The sequence below is a fragment of the Notolepis coatsorum genome (assembly GCF_963971535.1).
Source record: "Notolepis coatsorum genome assembly, chromosome: 9".
Taxonomy (NCBI): domain Eukaryota; kingdom Metazoa; phylum Chordata; class Actinopteri; order Aulopiformes; family Paralepididae; genus Notolepis; species Notolepis coatsorum.
The window spans coordinates 142,961,347-142,980,981 of record NC_140173.1 but is presented as its reverse complement, the minus strand read 5'-3'; the positions used below and the strand labels follow the sequence as shown (position 1 = coordinate 142,980,981).

At 43.1% G+C, this 19,635-nt stretch overlaps 1 protein-coding gene across 1 annotated transcript in view; it reads right to left on the bottom strand.

The window, feature by feature from the left end:
* The window catches only part of dst (dystonin), a gene marked incomplete at its 5' end in the record, with an annotated part of 232,374 nt that overhangs the window by 2,213 nt on the left and 210,526 nt on the right, over positions 1-19,635 (bottom strand). The window contains 8 exons of the mRNA XM_084322030.1: positions 1,553-1,666; positions 3,088-3,287; positions 7,567-7,684; positions 11,858-11,875; positions 12,109-12,183; positions 12,784-12,938; positions 14,362-14,524; positions 17,980-18,143. Of these exons, the coding sequence (XP_084178156.1) occupies positions 1,553-1,666; positions 3,088-3,287; positions 7,567-7,684; positions 11,858-11,875; positions 12,109-12,183; positions 12,784-12,938; positions 14,362-14,524; positions 17,980-18,143 (1,007 nt within the window). The remainder of the gene's footprint in view (positions 1-1,552; positions 1,667-3,087; positions 3,288-7,566; positions 7,685-11,857; positions 11,876-12,108; positions 12,184-12,783; positions 12,939-14,361; positions 14,525-17,979; positions 18,144-19,635) is intronic.

Sequence of the window (19,635 nt, the reverse complement as noted above, 5' to 3'; positions counted from 1 at the left end):
CAATTGGTCCACTGATGGATACATCTTGATATTTGTCTAGTCTAGTGTGTTCATTAGATGGGTGAAATCCTCTTTCAGTGCCTCTGTGCCTGTTTTCGTAGGCAGTTAGCCTCTGGTATGCATGCCATTAGCGTTAGCCATGCTTCTAGGCCTCTTTTCTTTTGGAAAGAATGATAAAAAAATATATATATATATATTTTTTTTTTGTATCATTCTTTCCAAAAGAAAAGAGGCCTAGAAGCGTGGCTAACGCTAATGGCATTTTATATATATATATAAAAAAAATGTATTAAAGAAAAATTCGACTAAGAGGTTGGCAGTCGACTACGGCTCCTTTCGCCCGATTAGTCGACTATTCGACTAATAGGGGTCAGCCCTAATAATTTGCTACCAAGCATTAGCACTATGTCAGCTACTGTATGTCAGTGTTCCAGCCAACACTAGTGGTCTTTGATTATCAGTAACTAGCGTTAGCTGTAAGATTTGGTAAGTCAAGAGTTTTATTTGTCACGGCATACAAGCATACAGTGAAATGCGGGTAGCTGACATTCGTTTGGCAGCAAATATTAGTAAAAAACGCAACCTTACAGCAAAAGAGGACGTGTTAGACGTTTTGCATTGTGGGGTAAATTAGGAGGACTGAATCAAACATCTTTAGACAGTTGCCTATCATTCATTACCTGCACAGATCTGACTCGGCACTGAAAATATCAACCACAAGGGTATTTTTTCTTTGCATACAAGAAATTGTGCATGGTATTTTGAGAAATTTTTTATTCATTTAATAAGAATTAATTTGCCCATTCTGCATGCAAGTAGTAAACGTTCAGTCGCTCGCATCAGAGTGGAGTTGGAAATTAGGCAGATTTGTTGTTAGGAAAAAGAAAAACCAATTAGTACTTAAAACAGTGGAAGCTTACAGACCCAACTGAAATCTCAATGACACAAGCCCTAATATCCACACGTCCCCGACTAACGTACGACAATCATGTACAGCAGCGTCTCTGATCTCGTTTCCGACATCGGAATCAGCAAGATCATCGCCTCCTATTAGTAACATTATCACTTTGTCATGGATCTGGTTGACTAATAGTCCAGTTTATCTATTGTCACATAGAAGGGGCTTTTTGCATATAAAAAAAACAAATAATACTTGTGAATACTATTGTAACGCTAGAGAGATGTGATTTTTCAGGAAATACTTCATCCTGCATATACAAAAAACACCAGCGTACAGTAAACAACAACTAACTGACTAATAAAGTCTCAACTGACTAAGATTAGTGGAAAAAGCGACTTTAATAGGCCAGACCGACAATTCCATGACCCCCCGAGAACCCACTAAACACCCAATAAAACGCTGTACATTTTTGCTAACTCCAAAAACATTCCCAGAACAGCGGTATACTCCTCGGACACACCGATACATACAAGGCTTTCAGACTATACAGTATATGTTTCCCCTTGAATTTTTGGCAAACAGATTTCAGTTGGATGGAAGTTTGTTAAAGTCAGAGCAGGGAGGCGTCTCCGCGCTGCGTCTCTACTGTACCTCGCACGACGACCCCTGGCTCTCAAAGGAGTCGGACGATTTAAGAGGACTGGAGGACTTGCTGTTTGCTAGCCAGGGTTTATCATAATTGCGGGTTATTTGTTGGGGAGTCGTCTGGGGAACAATGGGTGAAAGTAAATAAATAAAAAACACAACACAGAGGGGACATGAAGGAATGAAGAACTACAAGTCAGAAGAATCAATGGAGGTGCTACTGTACAACAACAAAACAACAAAATGGTCAAATAATGGAGGGAGAAACTAAAAGAGATACAATGTCGACTAAAAAACTGAAAAATGAAGGGAGGGAATATGATCGAAGCCTCTGGGGACATGTCAATAGATTAGCTATAAATCACTGGTTTGATTAATAACTGATCCACCGGGTCAAAATCTGACGTCTTAAAGGGAACATCTTGACATTTTCAATTTTAGTCTGTTGTTTGTACTTTACCGTGTGGTTGTCATGTCAGGGTGAGATGGAGTGATTTCGTATTAGCATTGCTTGTTGACAGCAATGGGCACTCCCGTCCCCTCTATGAGGGGCACGTTCAGCCATAGATTCATACCCCCCCCCCCCTCACTCCACTAACCGCCTGGCCAGTCCTTCATGCCAGCGACCATCAGGCTCCACAACCGTGGGCATGGACTCCTGCCAGCATGGCAGGAAAACTAACGGCGGCAGAACTTGTGAACTGTTCGAAATGTCACTAAGTGTGTCTGACTCGACCCTGTAAGGACTATATATTCTCACCATTAGGGCTATACATACCTTCATACAGACCTTTGTGTCTACTGTTTACTTTTATTCATAGTATATATTCAGATAAAGCATTTTTATTGTAATGTATATTATGACCGACAGGGCATCTACAGTTCTAGCTTGTTAGCTCACAGCTAACAGTATCCAATGGTTGCGATGATGGGGAATGCTAACAAGCCATTTTCAGTAGGGATGCACGATGTTGGCTTTTTTACCGATACTGATATACCGATATTGTCCAACTCTTAATTTCTGATACCGATATCAACCGATACCGATATATGAAGGGTTTCCCCCCCAAAAAACGGAATAATTTCAGGTAATTAACATTACATATCTCTTGTTGTGGAATTAACACAACATTATGCATACTTTTGATAATAAATCAAATCAGAATTTGTTCTTACTTGCTTGCCTGGGTGAATAAAAGTTATAGAAATGTAAAAAAAAAAAAAAAAAAAAAAAAAAAACACATTTAAACCGATACCGATATTTTCCAATGTCACATTTTTATGCCGATATCGGCCGATAATATTGGTATGCCGATAATATCGGACATCCCTAATTTTCAGGGTAACTGAAGGACAAACGCTGAGACTTGTTATTTCACATAATGTATACCAGGTGGCTAATAAAGGAAACACAACAGATTAAATATTGAACTGTCAAGATATCCCGTTCATGTGTAGATCTGGCATCAAGAGGAGCTGATTGTGGCTGATTCGGGGCTGTACCTCACTACTACGACGCGTCCTCCTCTGCCGTCTCTTACCTTGGGCGTACTGGTGCTCTGAACGACCGGGGTCGGCGGAGCGGGACAGCTGTGGCTCGAGTTGTTGGACCTGTTGGGCGAAGCCCCTCTGGACGACGGCCGAGACCTGCGTCCCCGGTAGCGGAAGCTAGCCATCACCTGGTGGGTTCCCTCTGGCAGGATGAACTTCTCCCGAAGCTCCATGTTGGTCCTGCCTTTAGCTACACGGAGACACGTTCAAAATGAGCCACGGGGTCCAGGAACATGCCTGCCTGGGACTATTATTATGACTAGGGTTGGGCAGCGTTTGGATTTGTACGATTCCGGTTCCGGGTTCTCCATATCGATTCCTCCTGTTCTAAACGCTTCTCGATTCCGATTCTTTGAGGTGCGGGTCAAAACAGGTGGCAGCTTATTTCGCAGGAGATTATAATTTTTTATCTTAAATTTTTTTCATACTATTCACATTTTCAGTTGACTTGATACAGTTTAATTTGGTTGCTGTACTGTAACTAGGTTATTAATTAACAAAGTAATTTTTTTTTTTTTTACTAATCGAAATTAAGCATCGAAATGCAAATAATGTTACTTCCGGTTCCAGAACCGGAAGTTAGGAACCGGTTCCTATTAGAACCGGTTTTCGGTGCCCAACCCTAATTATGACTGAGTATGGATGAAGAGTGACAAATAAAAGGAATACATAAAGGAAGAGTACGTCAAATGGGAAAATGTGCAGTGGTTGGGGTTAAAATATTCAACGCAAATAGACAAAATGCAACGATGAACATGCAGTTTCACATCACAAAGTGTCACACCGTTGACCAAACTAACCGATCCAATCCAATTATTGGACCTGAAGTAAAATACACATTTTACTTGTCCCAAAAAAAAAAAAAAAAAAAAAAAAGCAATGTTGCTTCACACGATAATAGCGCTCATTCTTAAATATTAAAATGCAAATGAATCAGGAGCAATTTAAGCAAGTGCACTGAGCGGAATGAAGTGAAGACTTGTTCTTACAAGTCGTCTGTATTCCAGAGGGACGTTTTGGAACTCACGTAGAAAGCAACTTGTCATCTTCAACAATGACAAGATAAGAAACCTGGATCCCTGGAACACTGTTTGAAACTAAAAAGCATCCTGAAAAGTTACTACAGTATTTCACTGCTGTTGTTTACAAATGTAGGGGCCCACAATTCTGTTAACAAACATATTCTAGGTTTATGTTTGGTTCACAGTGCCTAGAAATATTTAGTTTTAATTTATGATAACATAAAATAGAATAATCCCAAGAATTACAGTAGATTTATTTTGCAGGCTCTGCAGACAAACCCCCCACCCCCCCCCCCCCCCCCCCCCCCTCCCTCCTCTCCAAAACATAGTGCACCTTTAACCTAGGACCTCAAATTAGGGGCCCTTCGATTTCTGTTAATTCCAGGGGTTATTATTGTGATTGTCAAGAGAACGACTCAGTAGAACTTGTGATTGTCAAGAAAACAGCACTGCAAAAGAAGAGCTGCTGGAGACATGCTTACAGAGAGAGAGAGAGAGAGAGAGAGAGAGGAGAGAGAGAGAGAGAGAGAGAGAGAGAGAGAGAGAGAGAGAGAGAGAGAGAGAGAGAGAGAGAGAGAGAGAGAGAGAGAGAGAGAGAGAGAGAGAGAGAGAGAGAGAGAGAGAGATACACAGTAGAGAGAGAGAGAGAGAGAGAGAGAGAGACGAGAGAGAGAGAGAGAGAGAGAGAGAGACACAGTAGAGAGAGGTGGGGGAGAGGGGAGAAAGAGATAGAGAGAGAAAGAGTGAGAGGGTTGAGATACAGTAGAGAGAAAGAGAGAGAGGTGGGGGAGATACACAGTAGAGAGAGAGGGAGAGAGAGAGAGGGAGAGGTGGGGGGGGGGGGGGAGAAAGAGAGAGAGTGGGGGTTGAGATACAGTACAAAGAGAAAGAGAGAGGTGAGGGGGAGGGAGATACACAGTAGAGAGAGAGGGAGAGATAGAGAGAGAGGTGGGTGGGGAGGGGGAGGGAAAGAGAGAGAGAGAGAGAGAGAGAGAGAGAGAGAGAGAAGAGAGAGAGAGAGAGAGAGAGAGAGAGAGAGAGAGAGAGAGAGAGAGAGAGAGAGAGAGGGAGAGAGGGAGAGGGAGAGGGAGAGGGAGGGACGAGAGTGAGAGTGAGAGGGTTGAGATACAGTAGAGAGAGAAAGAGAGAGGTGAGGGGGAGGGAGGGAGATACACAGTAGAGAGAGGGGGGAGAGAGACAGAGAAATAGATAGAGATAAAGAGAGAGATATGCTATAAGTAGCAAAGTAGTGACTCAACAACAGGTGATGTGATTCACAATAGAAACAACTGCATGCATACAAAAAAAAAACAATAGTGCTGAATGACAGGAAACGGTGAGTGGAGCTGGTTTATGGGAACACCATTCACAATGAGTACTCACACACACACACACATACACACACACTCAAATACGAGCATATATACACACACGCACACGCACGATATGCCGACACACATACGTGTATCACCGGTGGGTTCGTGGAGCAGGGTGAGAAAGTGAGAGATTTGCCAACCTATAGGAGACTGAGTAATTGAGGAGTTTGATTCCGAGCGTAACATTTTGCTCCCGTGGTGATGAACTGGAAGAAAACGGCAGAGCGGCCGGGGTCAATAAGAGGGAAGGAGGTCAGAGGTCAAGAAGAGGAAAACACAGAATACAGTGGAGACAAGTCACTCAGTCTACACATCATCACAGGAGCACCTTAAGTGACTTAAGTCACCTTAAGTGACACACCACACAAGCACACTCATTACACGCAGGCACACACTGCTGCTACTTACACTGTAGAATAATTCCTTTTTTTATATTTTAATCCGCTGACTTTTACCTTGTATTGTATAGCAGCTGGTGTGTATTGTTGTGTACAAATCTACAAAAAAACAAGCATCTCACATTTTTCTTTTTTTGATACATTTTTTCTCCCCCTTTTTTTCCATACTTTTCTCCCATCCCAATTTTTGTCATTATGCCAATTCCCTTCCTGGTCGTTGCACGCATCCCCCCCCCCCTGTTCCTAACCAATTTAATAATATATAATATACACCTTTCTAAACTCAGTTTAATATTATTTAGCTTTTCTTTGTGTCTATCTCCTTCTCTCATAAGAGCCCTATAATCTAATATATAAACTATCATCTAATCTTATCTAATGCAGCAATCTGAAGAGCATCATTGTTTTGCAAATTACCTCTATTGTTCTCTCGTAATCCTTAAACACTCTATATATGGACAGTAGTGGGCGCTGTGTTGAGAGCCCATGTCCTCTTCACTTCCAGCGCTCCTCAATCCACTGAACTCAAAAGGTGATTTTTGTTCTCAAAAAAGCATTAAGCCGTTTACCATTTCTAGTGGGGTTTGGGTTATTTATATAAAAAGTGTATATACATTTTTATATATATATATATTTTTTTAAACATTATAGCTAGTCTATAATGTTGGCCCTTTATCCCCTGTATAGATATGTTGCCCTGAAACTGATATGTCATATTATTGTAGCAATATTGTATCACTATGTAATATCCAGCCAATCAGTAAGCATATACAGTACAATACTTAGGAAGGAACTTATATAATAAACAATAGTACTATTGTATACTATATAGTATACTATACGGCAGGTAACTATAAGATTTATTCTTCTTCCTGCTCCTTTTGTCCATGGTATGATATTTAAGATTGTGTATGAAGAAACTCTGATTGTATTGATTCCATGTGGCAAATAAAACTCTAAATCTGAATCTGAATATCCAGCCAATCAGTAAGCATATACAGTACAATATGAAGGAACTTATATAATAAACAATAGTACTGTAGCGGACATATATCATACAGTACAATTAATTACATTAAATACAGATTCTAAGGACCTATGTGCTGTATTACCTGGAATATAAACCATATTTTAGTAACAGTGTGGTGCTTTTTTTTGTAAGATGCTATTTGTCTACATTGTTTTGTTTCTACATTGTTTACTTTTTTTAAAATTACATTAATGATCAGTCCCACCCTCAAAAGTCTTATCCATAGGAGTAGGCTATGAGCACCTTTTATTAGACCCTTTTTTTATGATCAATAATGCTTTAAAAAAGAAAAGAAAAAGACAAACGTGTAGGGATACATATTTAACTCAATTTCAAATCAATCCGCATGCTTTCATCGGTTTGGACAACTCCTCTTCGACATTAAGTAGTCTTCAGTGAACAGGGAACCTAAGCTGCAAATCATTTAAAGGCATAATTATTCAAACGTTAAAAGCACGAATAGCAAAAGCAACAATACAGGCACTTTATTAGATCTGCGAGGTTGTTAAAGGCCTGGATCATTACTCTGCCCTTTGTCCGTTCAGCCTCCTAAAACTTCAAAGAGAGGAGTCTCAACAGGGTGACTCAGCCCCCGCGTTGAGTGATGTCACGTGTGGTGACCCTTTGACCTTTGAACCCTTACCTCGGCAGGGGTCGTTCTTCACCAGGAACTCGTCCAGTGCCATCCAGCCCCCGCCCACGCGCACCATCACGGTGCTGCGCAGGATACGCACCAGGCGAAGCTGCTGGGAGTCTCCGAACTGCAGGAGGAGGAGGAGGAGGAGGAGGAGGAGGAGGAGGAGGAGGAGGAGGAGGAGGAGGGGGAGGAGGAGGAGGAGGAGAGGGGAGGGGGTAGGGAGCAGAGGGAGACACGTGAAAAGGGAGTCGCCAAAACCACTTCCACTACTGTGGGCTTAAAGATGTGCAACACCAGAAAACCAGACTTGAATTGACCATAATCACACAGCGGCCATTTTGCTCTTATGTCACGCTCAGGTTGAGTTCCTTGGAAGCGTGACACAAGAGCAAAATGGCCACCGTGTGGATATGGTCAATTGAAGTGACTTTTCATTCCAGAATGCGAGATATCCAATATCAATTGACGTTTGAAGTGACTTTTCATTCCAGAATGCGAGATATCCAATATCAATTGAAGTTTGTGAAGTGACTTTTCATTCCAGAATGTGAGATATCCAATATCAATTGAAGTTTGAAGTGACTTTTCATTCCAGAATGCGAGATATCCAATATCAATTGAAGTTTGTGAAGTGACTTTTCATATATTGAACAATATCCATTATGGGGGCGACAATGGATAGCTACACAGTATTTTGGAATGAAACCTTTAATTAAGTCAGAAAATGTTCTGTTCAAATTAGAATGTTTCAAGATAATTATTCCGTTAATCACAGATTAGCGAGTCGTGACGCCGTTTGTGAAATGTTTCTGCCTGGTGTCCTGTTGCTGTTGCACAGTTATAGACCAGCAAAGACCTCTGACATCAACCATCAATGTTTCTCAAAAAGAGACAAATCTCACGAGGGTCAATCCAACCGGTTTGTCCAACTTCTCCAGAGTGCACGTTCATGCATTTGATTGATTGGTGGGGGTGATTGTTTAGATCGGTGTGTGGCGCACGACTTGAAATCAACAAATTGTGATCCTTTTATATTGAATCATATATGAGGCCCTGCTGTGCTCTTCGGTTTCGGTTCTGCCATAATAACCGCCTCCTTTTAGAACGAAAGGAAGCTTTGATGACTGTTTACATTCTGAGCTAACGACTTTTGCAGTTATGTGGTACTTTAAGCAGCGACGTGAATTGTCGTAATTGCTCAGGACATTCGCCATGCTTTTATTTTGACAACTTAACGAGCCTGCCCCGAGGAAGAGGTTAATTAAGCCAAATTTTTGGAGTGACAGAGAATTACATTTGTCAACTGATCTCCAAACGGGCGGTAATGTCCACTTATTTCCTTGAAGCGTCAGTTGGTTTGGGTCAACTGCACCGCATGTACAAAGAACCTATGAACAAACCAATGCATGCAGGGACATTATCATACCACTAGGGGGCATCGTTGCATCATGATTTACCTTTACCTTCCTCTTTAACACAACATTTATCAGACAGCACTGGCTTTAACTATTCATAGTGTTTCATCATACAATATGGTGCAGAGCCACAGCTCATTGGCTACAGCTGACATTTGATGATAATCATCTGCCAGTTGATTACCTGCTGTTTGGGACCAAGATGGCTTTCAAAGGAATACTATATGCATTAAACAAAACAAAAACTGGACTCCAGCTGCGTGTCTTTGACCTGTGGTGCCCACCATTGCTGCCAACGTGCTCTTGAGCAAGGCACTAAAGCCCTCAACTGCTCCAGGGGCATTACCCTGTGCAACGTTTCTGAAGACATGTATGTGCATAGGCCGGTGTGTGTGTGTGTGTGTGGTACTACAGTACGAAGGATATGTACCAAGGCAAATTCTGAGTATCTTGTGAAAAAAAGATGAATTACATTTTCACTTTAACATAGGAGGTGACTCGGCATTGTCTTTATAAGATGTTATAAGTGGGAGAAGATAGCCCTATAGATAGATGGATACAGGTTGGATGTGACCGTAGGGGAGATTTCAGACACCAACAACACGGTTCACAAGGACACATATCCCACACAGTCACAACAACACGGTTCACAAGGACATATCCCACACAGTCACAACAACACGGTTCACAAGGACATATCCCACACAGTCACAACAACACGGTTCACAAGGACATATCCCACACAGTCACAACAACAGGGTTCACAAGGACACATCCCACACAGTCACAACAACAGGGTTCACAAGGACATATCCCGCACAAAGTCACAAACGATCACGGCCGCATGCTTTTTCTGCAAGAAGGATTTTCATAGCACACACCGATCAAACAAGACACACGAGACGGCAATCTCCTGCAAAAACCGCCACGTATAACTTGCACTCTCTACCACTATGGACCACACAGCGGTATGCAGTATAAATATGCAGTATATTATATACACGTGCATTCACGTCGATGCAGGCCGGGCAATGCAGCGATAGCTCCGATGAAAACACAAAGGAAAAACAGCATGGCGGGGATGGCTGGTATGATATATATATGACTATCTATCTTTTCTCTTTATATTATATACTGTACGTCCACTACGGTGTAACACGCAGACATGACCACACAAACCCATGAAACCCCCCCCGTCAGTTAGGGGTACAGAGTCTCTCTCTCTCTCTCTCTCTCTCTCTCTCTCTCTCTCTCTCTCTCTCTCTCTCTCTCTCTCTCTCTCTCTCTCTCTCTCTCTCTCTCTCTCTCTCTCTCTCTCTCTCTCTCACACTCTCTCTCTCTCTCTCTCACACTCTCTTTAAACCGCTCAAACCTTGCAGCAGTCGTATGCGTAATATGATTGCCATGAACAAAACAAAAAAACAAATGATTAGAATGCGACGGGGGTGATATCTTGTTTCTTTTTTTGGCGGCGATCAAGTACGGTAAGAAAAAAGAGGGCGATGGGGGAGATTGAAAATAAATGATAATAATAAAATGATCTGAAGAGAGCGGGGGGAGGAGGGTGGCGGTGGTGACGGTGGTGGGTGGGTGGGAGATTAAAAGAGAGCACAACAACAACATATTTTTTAAAGAATAACCATTTACCAGGATACAGCTCTCCAGAACAGCAAGGTGAGAGGTAACATTTTGATTTTCTCTGTTTGCTATCGGCTCGTCGGCGTTTAGGGAGTCGTGTAAGCAGTGAACCAGACCGAACTGTTAAGAGAATTGTTTCATTTCATTGTTGAGTGTTGAGTACAATACAAAACTAGTATTGCACATATATAAGTACGCTTCCGTGTTTACTCAACACACATACACACACACGCATGCGCATACGCACGCGCATACACACGTGCATACGCACACGCATATTCGCATACACACACGCACACCCAGCGTCCACCACCAGCTACAGTATTTGCCCCTTTGAAGCCCCTTCTCACCGTAAACACCAACCCCTGTTACCCTATCACCCGCCAATATTAGGTCGTATCCCTGCAAGCTTCGGAATTATAAGACCCCCCCCCCCATATTATTGGACATTTATTCTAGACTTGCAACATGCACCTTTGTCAGGACATATGAAATAACAAGCAAAAAAATAAATATGTATATATATTCCTTTAAAACCACACGGTATAAATAAATAAATGAATAGGGTCAGATAAACGGAAACAATATGTCAGCCATTGTTGAGGTTTGAAGTCATTCTCATGATATTGAAGCAGCGAATGCAAGCACATATAAAGCGTTAGATTCCAAACTGCCCAGCAAATGTATGCCCATGGACTCATAAGAAATTAAGAACATATACTGGGGATGATATCGACACAGTAACATTATAATCTTCTGAAACTCAAAAGCAGATAAGAGAATATTCCAAATTCCAAATATTGTATAAATTAGCCTGATATACCAGACTGCTTTGTGATGATTTAGTTTTTTGGTATTGTGGTTAAAATTCTGTGTCTTTTCAAAAAAATAATCGTGAATTGGCATTTTCACATCCTCCTCATCTTCAACTAGATTACAGCCATACACAGCTGTTAAAAGGCCAGAAATGTCAGCTTTGCACGGCCATTCACTGTGGACTTTTCCCATCCGCCTAACCTTTACACTCATGAAACAGTCCACACACACAGCTGTTTCTAAATCCTAAAGAGAGTCAATATTCTCAATTTCCTCTTAAAAAAATAAACATCATTGGTCATCATCTACTATTGAGTTCCATCCTTGTCAACATCTGGGCAGAAAATGTTAATTTAGAAAAACAAACATGGTGAATAAACAAGGGACATATAGACCACATGACGGAAGACACAAAGAACAAAATGTACCTGGTTTCCAAGGTAGAACTGGTGAAGAACCATGGAAAAAATACATACATTAGAGTTATTTTTGTTTTGGCCACAAAACCACTTATTATTCACAAAGACTCACCTTTAAGACGTTCGCGATTCAAATGAAATGTATCATTGTATACATGTATACATTAAATACTGTAAAACATTTTACGTGCATGATAACTTTCATTGTTGATACACTTGACTCTAAGTGACATGTCAACATCAGGGAAACATCATCTTACCCGATATTTGTTGGCGCCAATTTGCTCCACTTGGAATCGTTTGGGACACTTGCATTTGGCCACTTGACGTGTGACCTACGAAAGAAAGAGAAACCGCTTATTTCAGCCGCAAAAAAATCCCATAACCACGGCCACTTATTGACATCCTGGATTCATTATTTGAATTTCACATCAAGAAATGTGTTTAAGGGCGGTCAGGTGGCGTAGCGGAGATTGCGTTCGTCACCAACGCCGGAGATGCTGGGTTCGAGCTCCCGGCGTTGTCACCAGCTTGGCTGGCCGTTCACACTAATACAATTGGCAGTATTAGAGGGTGGGAGAAGCTGGCGGGGTGGGTCCTGGGCGTTGTGGACAGCGACCCCTACAGTTCGGTCGGGGCGCCTCCTCAGCGAGGGTAGGATCTGGAGAGAGGTAGTGCGACCTTCCACACGTTACACTCTCCCGGTGAGAATCTGCGCTGCCAGGCTGGCTGCCGGCTGGCTGCACATGCGTCGGAGGAAAGCATGTGACAGTCTCCGGCCTCTCGGACCAACAGTAGGGGGGGTGCGCAACAACCAGTAAGGGGGTTGGGAATTGGCATAACGACTAACAGTGGGATGGGAGAAAAATCGGAAAAAGGAGGGGGAAAAAGATAATAAAAAAAAGAATAAAAAAAAATAAATGTGTTTAAAGTACCTCGTCTTCAATTTTATCCGCGTCGGTTAGCGGCTTGTAAGCGTCTTTGTTGGGGTGGAGAGCCGCCACAAACTCGTAGTAGTCGATGTAGCCGTCGCCGTCTCTGTCGAATATGTCCGCCACGGCGCTCATCTCCAGGCGACTGGTGGGGAATTCTGTGAAGTGGAGATGATGAAATAAAGCAATGAGAGGCAACAGTATTATATGGCTATAAATAATACATAATCATTTAGTTTAAATGGTCGTTTCTATATGTACACGCTTATGATGTCCTAAATAAATATGCAGATTAATTTACAACTATGATGACGCCAGGCGGTTAGGTGGCCGAGCGGAGATTGCGTTCGTCACCAGCCCCGGAGCTGAGCTAGATTTGCCTGTTTGAATCCAGCTCACAGCTCCGGGGTTGTCACCAGCTTGGCTGGCCGTCTGCACTAATACAATTGGCTGTATCAGAGGGTGGGAGAAGCTGGCGGGGTGGGTCCGGGTCGTTGTAAACAGCAACTCCTACAGTTCGGTCGGGGCGCCTGCTAAGCGCGGATAGGACTTGAGGGGGATAGTGTGGTCCTCCCACACGCTACGCCCTCTCGATGAGAATCCGCGCTGCCAGGTGAAAAGAAGCGGTGATTGGCTGGACGTGTGTCGGAGGAAGCACGTGGTAGCCTCCACTCTCCCAGATGATCTGACTGTGGGGGGTAAGTGTGCAGCGACCAGGAAGGGACTGGGAATTGGCATACGACTAACATTGGGATGGGAGAAAATCGGCAGAAAAATGGAGGGGGAAAAAGACCAAAAAAAAAAAAAAAGAAAAAAAAACTATGATGACGCCATTCCTAATCTACTCAGTGGTGAAACAATGTGTAATAAACCTGAAATAATTTCTTCCCAAACTATTATAACATATTTTTATAATCCCTTACGTCTGTGTGCTTTAGAGATGGTTCAGTGGTCAGTGGTTCTCAAATGGTGTCCAAAAAGAACTCAAATGATGCCGTGTCCATGAAGTTGTGGCCCAATACATTAGCTAACACTGTTGTCTTTTCTGCGTCAGAATGTAACATCACCCGCCAGGTGAGAAATACTACCATAAATTAACCGAGATGCACCAGATGGTTTGTTACACAGAGCCATCTGAGAAGTTGTCCTTGGAAACGTTCCGAAAATACTTGGCAGGTGATTGTTGGATGAACCCCAACCGGCTATCACAGGCTAACTTCAACCAATCAGATCAACAAACCATATGACCTTATAGGAGAGCGCTGAAGAAGCTAGCTATGTAGTTAGCATGTCGGTAGACGACTCTAGCTGTCTTTGTAAGGAATACGAATACCACATTTTTTTATTTATTCAAAGAAGGTAACAAACGCCACACCTAAACCACGCCCGTAGCTGCCAGTTCCTCAAAGGACGCTGATTGGTCCGAACCACTGTGGTGGTTCGGCCACAAGCAAATAACGTGAAGCCTAACTAGATGGATTCTCGTGTGAGCTCTCGGTTTTCGTGATTTCCAGCTGCCTCACAAGGTAATGTTAAGGATCTGACGTACACGTTCTATGTCTACGTTGTCTAGCGACTTACTGGAGGACAGGATGCCCTCGATGAACTCCTGCCTGGTGACCTTTCCATCCTGGTCCTTGTCGATGCGGCGGAAGAAGTCCATGACTCGAGACTTCTTGTGGTTCATCCAGCGCATGTAGCGCTTCCGCCACACGTCAAAGTCAAAGCTGGCGAATTCCTTCAGCTGGACGGGGAGAGAAACAAGGACACACATAGTATTGAACTGAACACTAGAAAAGTCCAAACTCTGGACGGAAATGGGTGTGCGTCCAGAAATCCATAACAATATTTGGGTATAAGTGTGTATGTCGTGTGAATATATTTCCATTGTGTGTGTGTGTGGCATACATATACAGTACATCTATAGATGGTGTAGAAGCTAAAACCGACATTAGAAGTTGTATTATTTATGGTGTTGTATTTGTGTTTGAACACTAGGGGGCACACCACCTCTACTATAATAATAATAATAATAATAATAATAATAATAATAATAATAATAATAATAATAATAATAATAATAATAATAATAATAATAATAATAATAATAATAATAGATCAAATTTCTATAGCGCCTTTCATGAAACCCAAGGTCGCTTCACAATCACAACAAAAAATAGGGCTAGGGGGCGGCTGGGTGGCGCAGCGGACATTGCGCTCGTCACCAACGCAAGAGACACCGGGTTCAAATCCGGCTGTCGGCGTTTCCTCCGGCTTGGGCCGGCCGTCATACTGGCTCAATTGGCAGAGTCAGCGGGTGGAAGTCGATGGGTGGTAATTTGGACGTTGTGGACAGCGACTCCTACAGGTCGGTTGGCGGGACGCCTGCACAGCAGAGGCAGGAAATGGCGGGGGTAGTGTGAGCCTCCCACACGTTACACCTCGCCAATGAGAGTCCGCGCTGGCAGGTGAAAAGATGTGACAGGCTGCCTCCTCGTGTATCGGAGGGGACACGTGATGCAAGGCTTCTATCCTCCCTACGACCGACCTGTGGGGGGCATATGCTAGTAATGTTCAAGACAGGGGAGGGGAAGGGCGGTCAGGTGGCGTAGCGGAGATTGCGTTCGTCACCAACCCCGGAGACGCTGGATTCGCCTGTTCGAATCCAGCTCACAGCTCCGGGGTTGTCACCAGCTTGGCTGGCCGTTCACACTAATACAATTGGCAGTATTAGAGGGTGGGAGAAGCTGGCGGGGTGGGTCCGGGTCATTGTAAACAGCGACTCCTACAGTTGGGTCGGGGCGCCTGCTAAGCGCGGATAGGATCGAAGGGCGGTAGTGTGATCCTTCCACACGTTACGTTACACGCTCTCAGTGAGAGTCCGCGCTGCCAGGTGAAAAGAAGCGGTTGATTGGCTAGACGTGTGTCGGAGGAAGCACGTGATAGCCTCCACTCTCCCAGACCGACTGTGGGGGGTAAGTGCGCAGCGACCAGGAAGGGGATTGGGAATTGGCATAACGACTAACATTGGGATGGGAGAAAATCGGAGGAAAAAGGAGAGAAAAAAAAAAAAAAAAAAGAGACAGGGGAGGGGATAATTGGAAACAGCGAAGAAGAGAAAAATAGAAAATAAGGAGAAAGAGTGGATCCAAAAAAAAATAGGGCTAGGGAAGTAGGGAAAAAGGGGGGGGGGGGTGAGGGCAGGTAAGGGATAATGAACCTAATCTAATCTAAACTAACTAATGCGGAAAAGCCTTGGTGAAGAGGTGTGTTTTGAGAGCAGTTTTGAAGGTGTCCAGGGTTGGGGTGTTGCGGATTTCAGGGGGGAGAGAGTTCCAGAGGGTAGGGGATGCCACACTGAAGGCTCTGTCCCAAAAAGTCTGCAACCTGGTGCGAGGGATGGAGAGGAGACCCAGATCAGAGGATTGTATGTTACGGGATGGAGTGTGCTGGTGGAGGAGATCAGACAGGTATCGGGGGCGAGGGCATGGAGGGACTTGTAGGTGAGGAGCAGGAGTTTGAAAGAGATGCAGAACTTGACTGGGAGCCAGTGGAGGTGGATGAGGGTGGGGGTGATGTGCTGCCAGGGCTTGGTGTGAGTGAGAACCCTGGCAGCTGAGTTCTGAACATACTGGAGCCTGTCCAGGGCTTTGCTGGGTACCCCGAACAGGACTCCGTTGCAGTAGTCCAACCGGGAGGTGATAAATGAGTGGATCAGGGTCTCAGCCACAGAATCTGGGAGAGAGGGTCGGAGACGGGAGATGTTTTTGAGGTGGTAGAAGGCAGACTTGGTAACAGATTTGATGTGGGAGTGAAATGAAAGTGTGGAGTCGAGGGTGACGCCCAGGTTACAGACTTCGAGAGACGGGGAGATGGAACAGCCGTCAACGTGTAGGAGATCTCCAACCTTCCCGAGCAGTGCCTTGGGGGCCACAACCATGAGCTCTGTCTTTTTGCTGTTCAGTTTGAGTAGTTTGGTTGACATCCAGGTTTTTATGGCATGGAGGCAGTTGACTAAGGACTGTGGGGGAGCTGGGAGGATGGTGAGGTGCTGACATAGAGCTGAGTATCATCAGCATAGCAGTGAAAGTTGAGTCCGTAGTGACGTATGATCTGACCGAGGGGGAGCATGTAAATGGTGAATAGTAGGGGACCCAGCACGGAGCCTTGGGGGACACCGTGGTTGACTGGGGCCGGGGGGGGGATGAGCCGCTGACGGTGACAAACTGCAATCTATTTGCGAGATATGGGTGAAACCAAGACAGAGCTGTACCGGTGATGCCAAGGTTGTCGGAGAGGCATTTGAGGAGGACTGAGTGGGATATTGTATCGAACGCCACGGAGAGAAGGATGAGGAGGCTGATGTGTCCAGAGTCTGCAGGTAGGCTGACTGAAGGGGTTCGTAGAGCTCATGGTTGGACAGATGTTGATGAAGCTGAGGCTCTGCTGATCAGTGCAATGCATGCACCTGCCATGGAGTCACGCCTTCATACCTGTTTTCACTGTTGGAACTGATCACTGCTGAACAACTGACAAACTGTTCTGTCAAACCATCATTTCATCATTTATTCTTTTGGACAATAAACCCTGCAAACTACATCAGAAGCAGCCTGGACATTCAACCTTTATCAACATCCACAACTTTGTTACAGCGTAGAGAATTAACTAAGCGGGGTGCATCGTGACGCTTGTCAATAATACATTTGGGGAGGGACAAGCGGCCACTACAGATGGTAGCAATACAGATATAGATGCGCGACTTACGTTAGATCATTTCGTCGTATGAGGCGGTTGCTGAGTGATAGACGCAACCCCAGGGGGGACAAAAAGGACAAACTAGGGATGCTCGATATTGGCTTTTTTACCGATACCGATATACCGATATTGTCCAACTCTTAATTTCCGATACCGATATCAACCGATACCGATATATGCAGGGTTTCCCCCCCAATTTTTTTTTAATAATTTCAGGTAATCAACATTACATATCTCTTGTTGTGGAATTAACACAACATTATGCATACTTTTGACAATAAATAAAATCTGAATTTGTTCTTACTCGCTTGCCTGCTTAAATAAAGGTTATAGAAATGTAAAAAAAATTAAATAAAAATTTAAAACCGATACCGATATTTTCCGATATCACATTTTAATGCCGATATCGGCCGATAATATCGGACATCCCTAGGACAAACGTACCTCCTCCAGTCTGTCCATGGCGTCGTTGAGTTTCCTCCTCCTGTCCAGAGCCAGGAGCCACACCTGCTGCCACTTGCTGACCAGTAGGTTCACGCGTGGGTTCTTGGTCTCAATAGGGGGCTGCGTTGCCGACTGGTACATGGCTTGTGTGGGAGAACGTTTTCCTAAAGATTAGATTAGATTAGATTAAAAAATGTATTGTCATTGTGTGGCACAAGTACAGTACAAACAAAAAATAAGTTTGGCATCCAACCAGAGTGCAAGGTAACAGTAAAGTGCAATAACAATATACAGTGTAAGATAAGATAAGATATTCCTTTATTGATCCCCTTGGGGAAATTCAGGCATCATAGCAGCATGGGGCAAGGGGAGGGGGGGTACAGGTAGTAAAAACTAGGGATGCACCGATCCGACTTTTTCAGTCCCGATACCGATACCTGGGTTTGGGTATCGGCCGATACCGATACCGATCCGATACCCATTGTCCAAATTTTTTTCTCCAAAAAAGTAACAAAATAAAAAATGTATCCACGTTTTTTTTTTTTATATATTAAAATATATTTAGTTTTTAAGAATTGTAAAGGATCGCAAGTGTGTTTTTGATTTGTTGTAAACAAAGACAGAAAATAAACTTCATTCATTCAATTCATAAACTGTATGCCTCACTGTCACTGTGTGGAAGAGACTGGGATCATTCTTTTGTGCAAGACAACATCAGGCTTGACTTAAAACATTACTTTCCTAACTTAGTGAAACTAAATGTAACAAATTACCACATATAAATGTACTGAATGGTTATCTTATTTTATTTATAAAAAAAAATTTAAAAATCCGATATATATATATATTTTTTTACCGATACCCGATCCAGCTATTTTACTGATATCGGCGGCCGATACCGATACCAATATCGGATCGGTGCATCCCTAGTAAAAACAAGCAGTGTAAACAATATAACACGTCAATATAATTAACTAACTAACTAACTAACTAACTAACTAACTAACTAACTAACTAACTAACTAACTGAAATATACAGTATTCACATAAGGTGCAGTATGCATAAGGTACTAACTAACTGAAATATACAGTATTCATATAAGGTGCAGTATGCATAAGGTAGTGTTATTGGCCTTTTTAGGTTCCTAGTAGTTGTAGTTGGATGTCTGGCAGCAGTCCCTGCCCACTGTTGTGGAGCCTGATGGCCGCTGGTATGAAGGACTGGCCTAGGCGGTTAGTTGAGTGTGTAACAACTAGTGTAACAAGTGATTCAATTGTATATATGTATAATAATTAGGGCTGTCAAAATGAATGCTTTAACTTTGGAGATTAATTTAAATTATTTAAAGCATTCAAATAAATGTATCTAGATTAATCTATGGAGTGAAAAATCCTCAATCTTAGTGCCGCGGATATAAGAAAGAGGTCTAGCTGAGTCAATGTTGATGCTTTTGTTGAACATTTGTATTTCACAGGAGAGAAACTGTATTCAAAGAAAGCTATTAAAATAGTCTTTGAATCTAAATATACTTTCTTTGTGTTGATTTTACATTAATTCCTTGATTTTACTCAAGTATCTGTTACAAGCTTCGGTCTTAAGTAAAAAAAATCCAATTTTTTATCTAGATTAATCTAGATTAATTACAAATTTTTTTT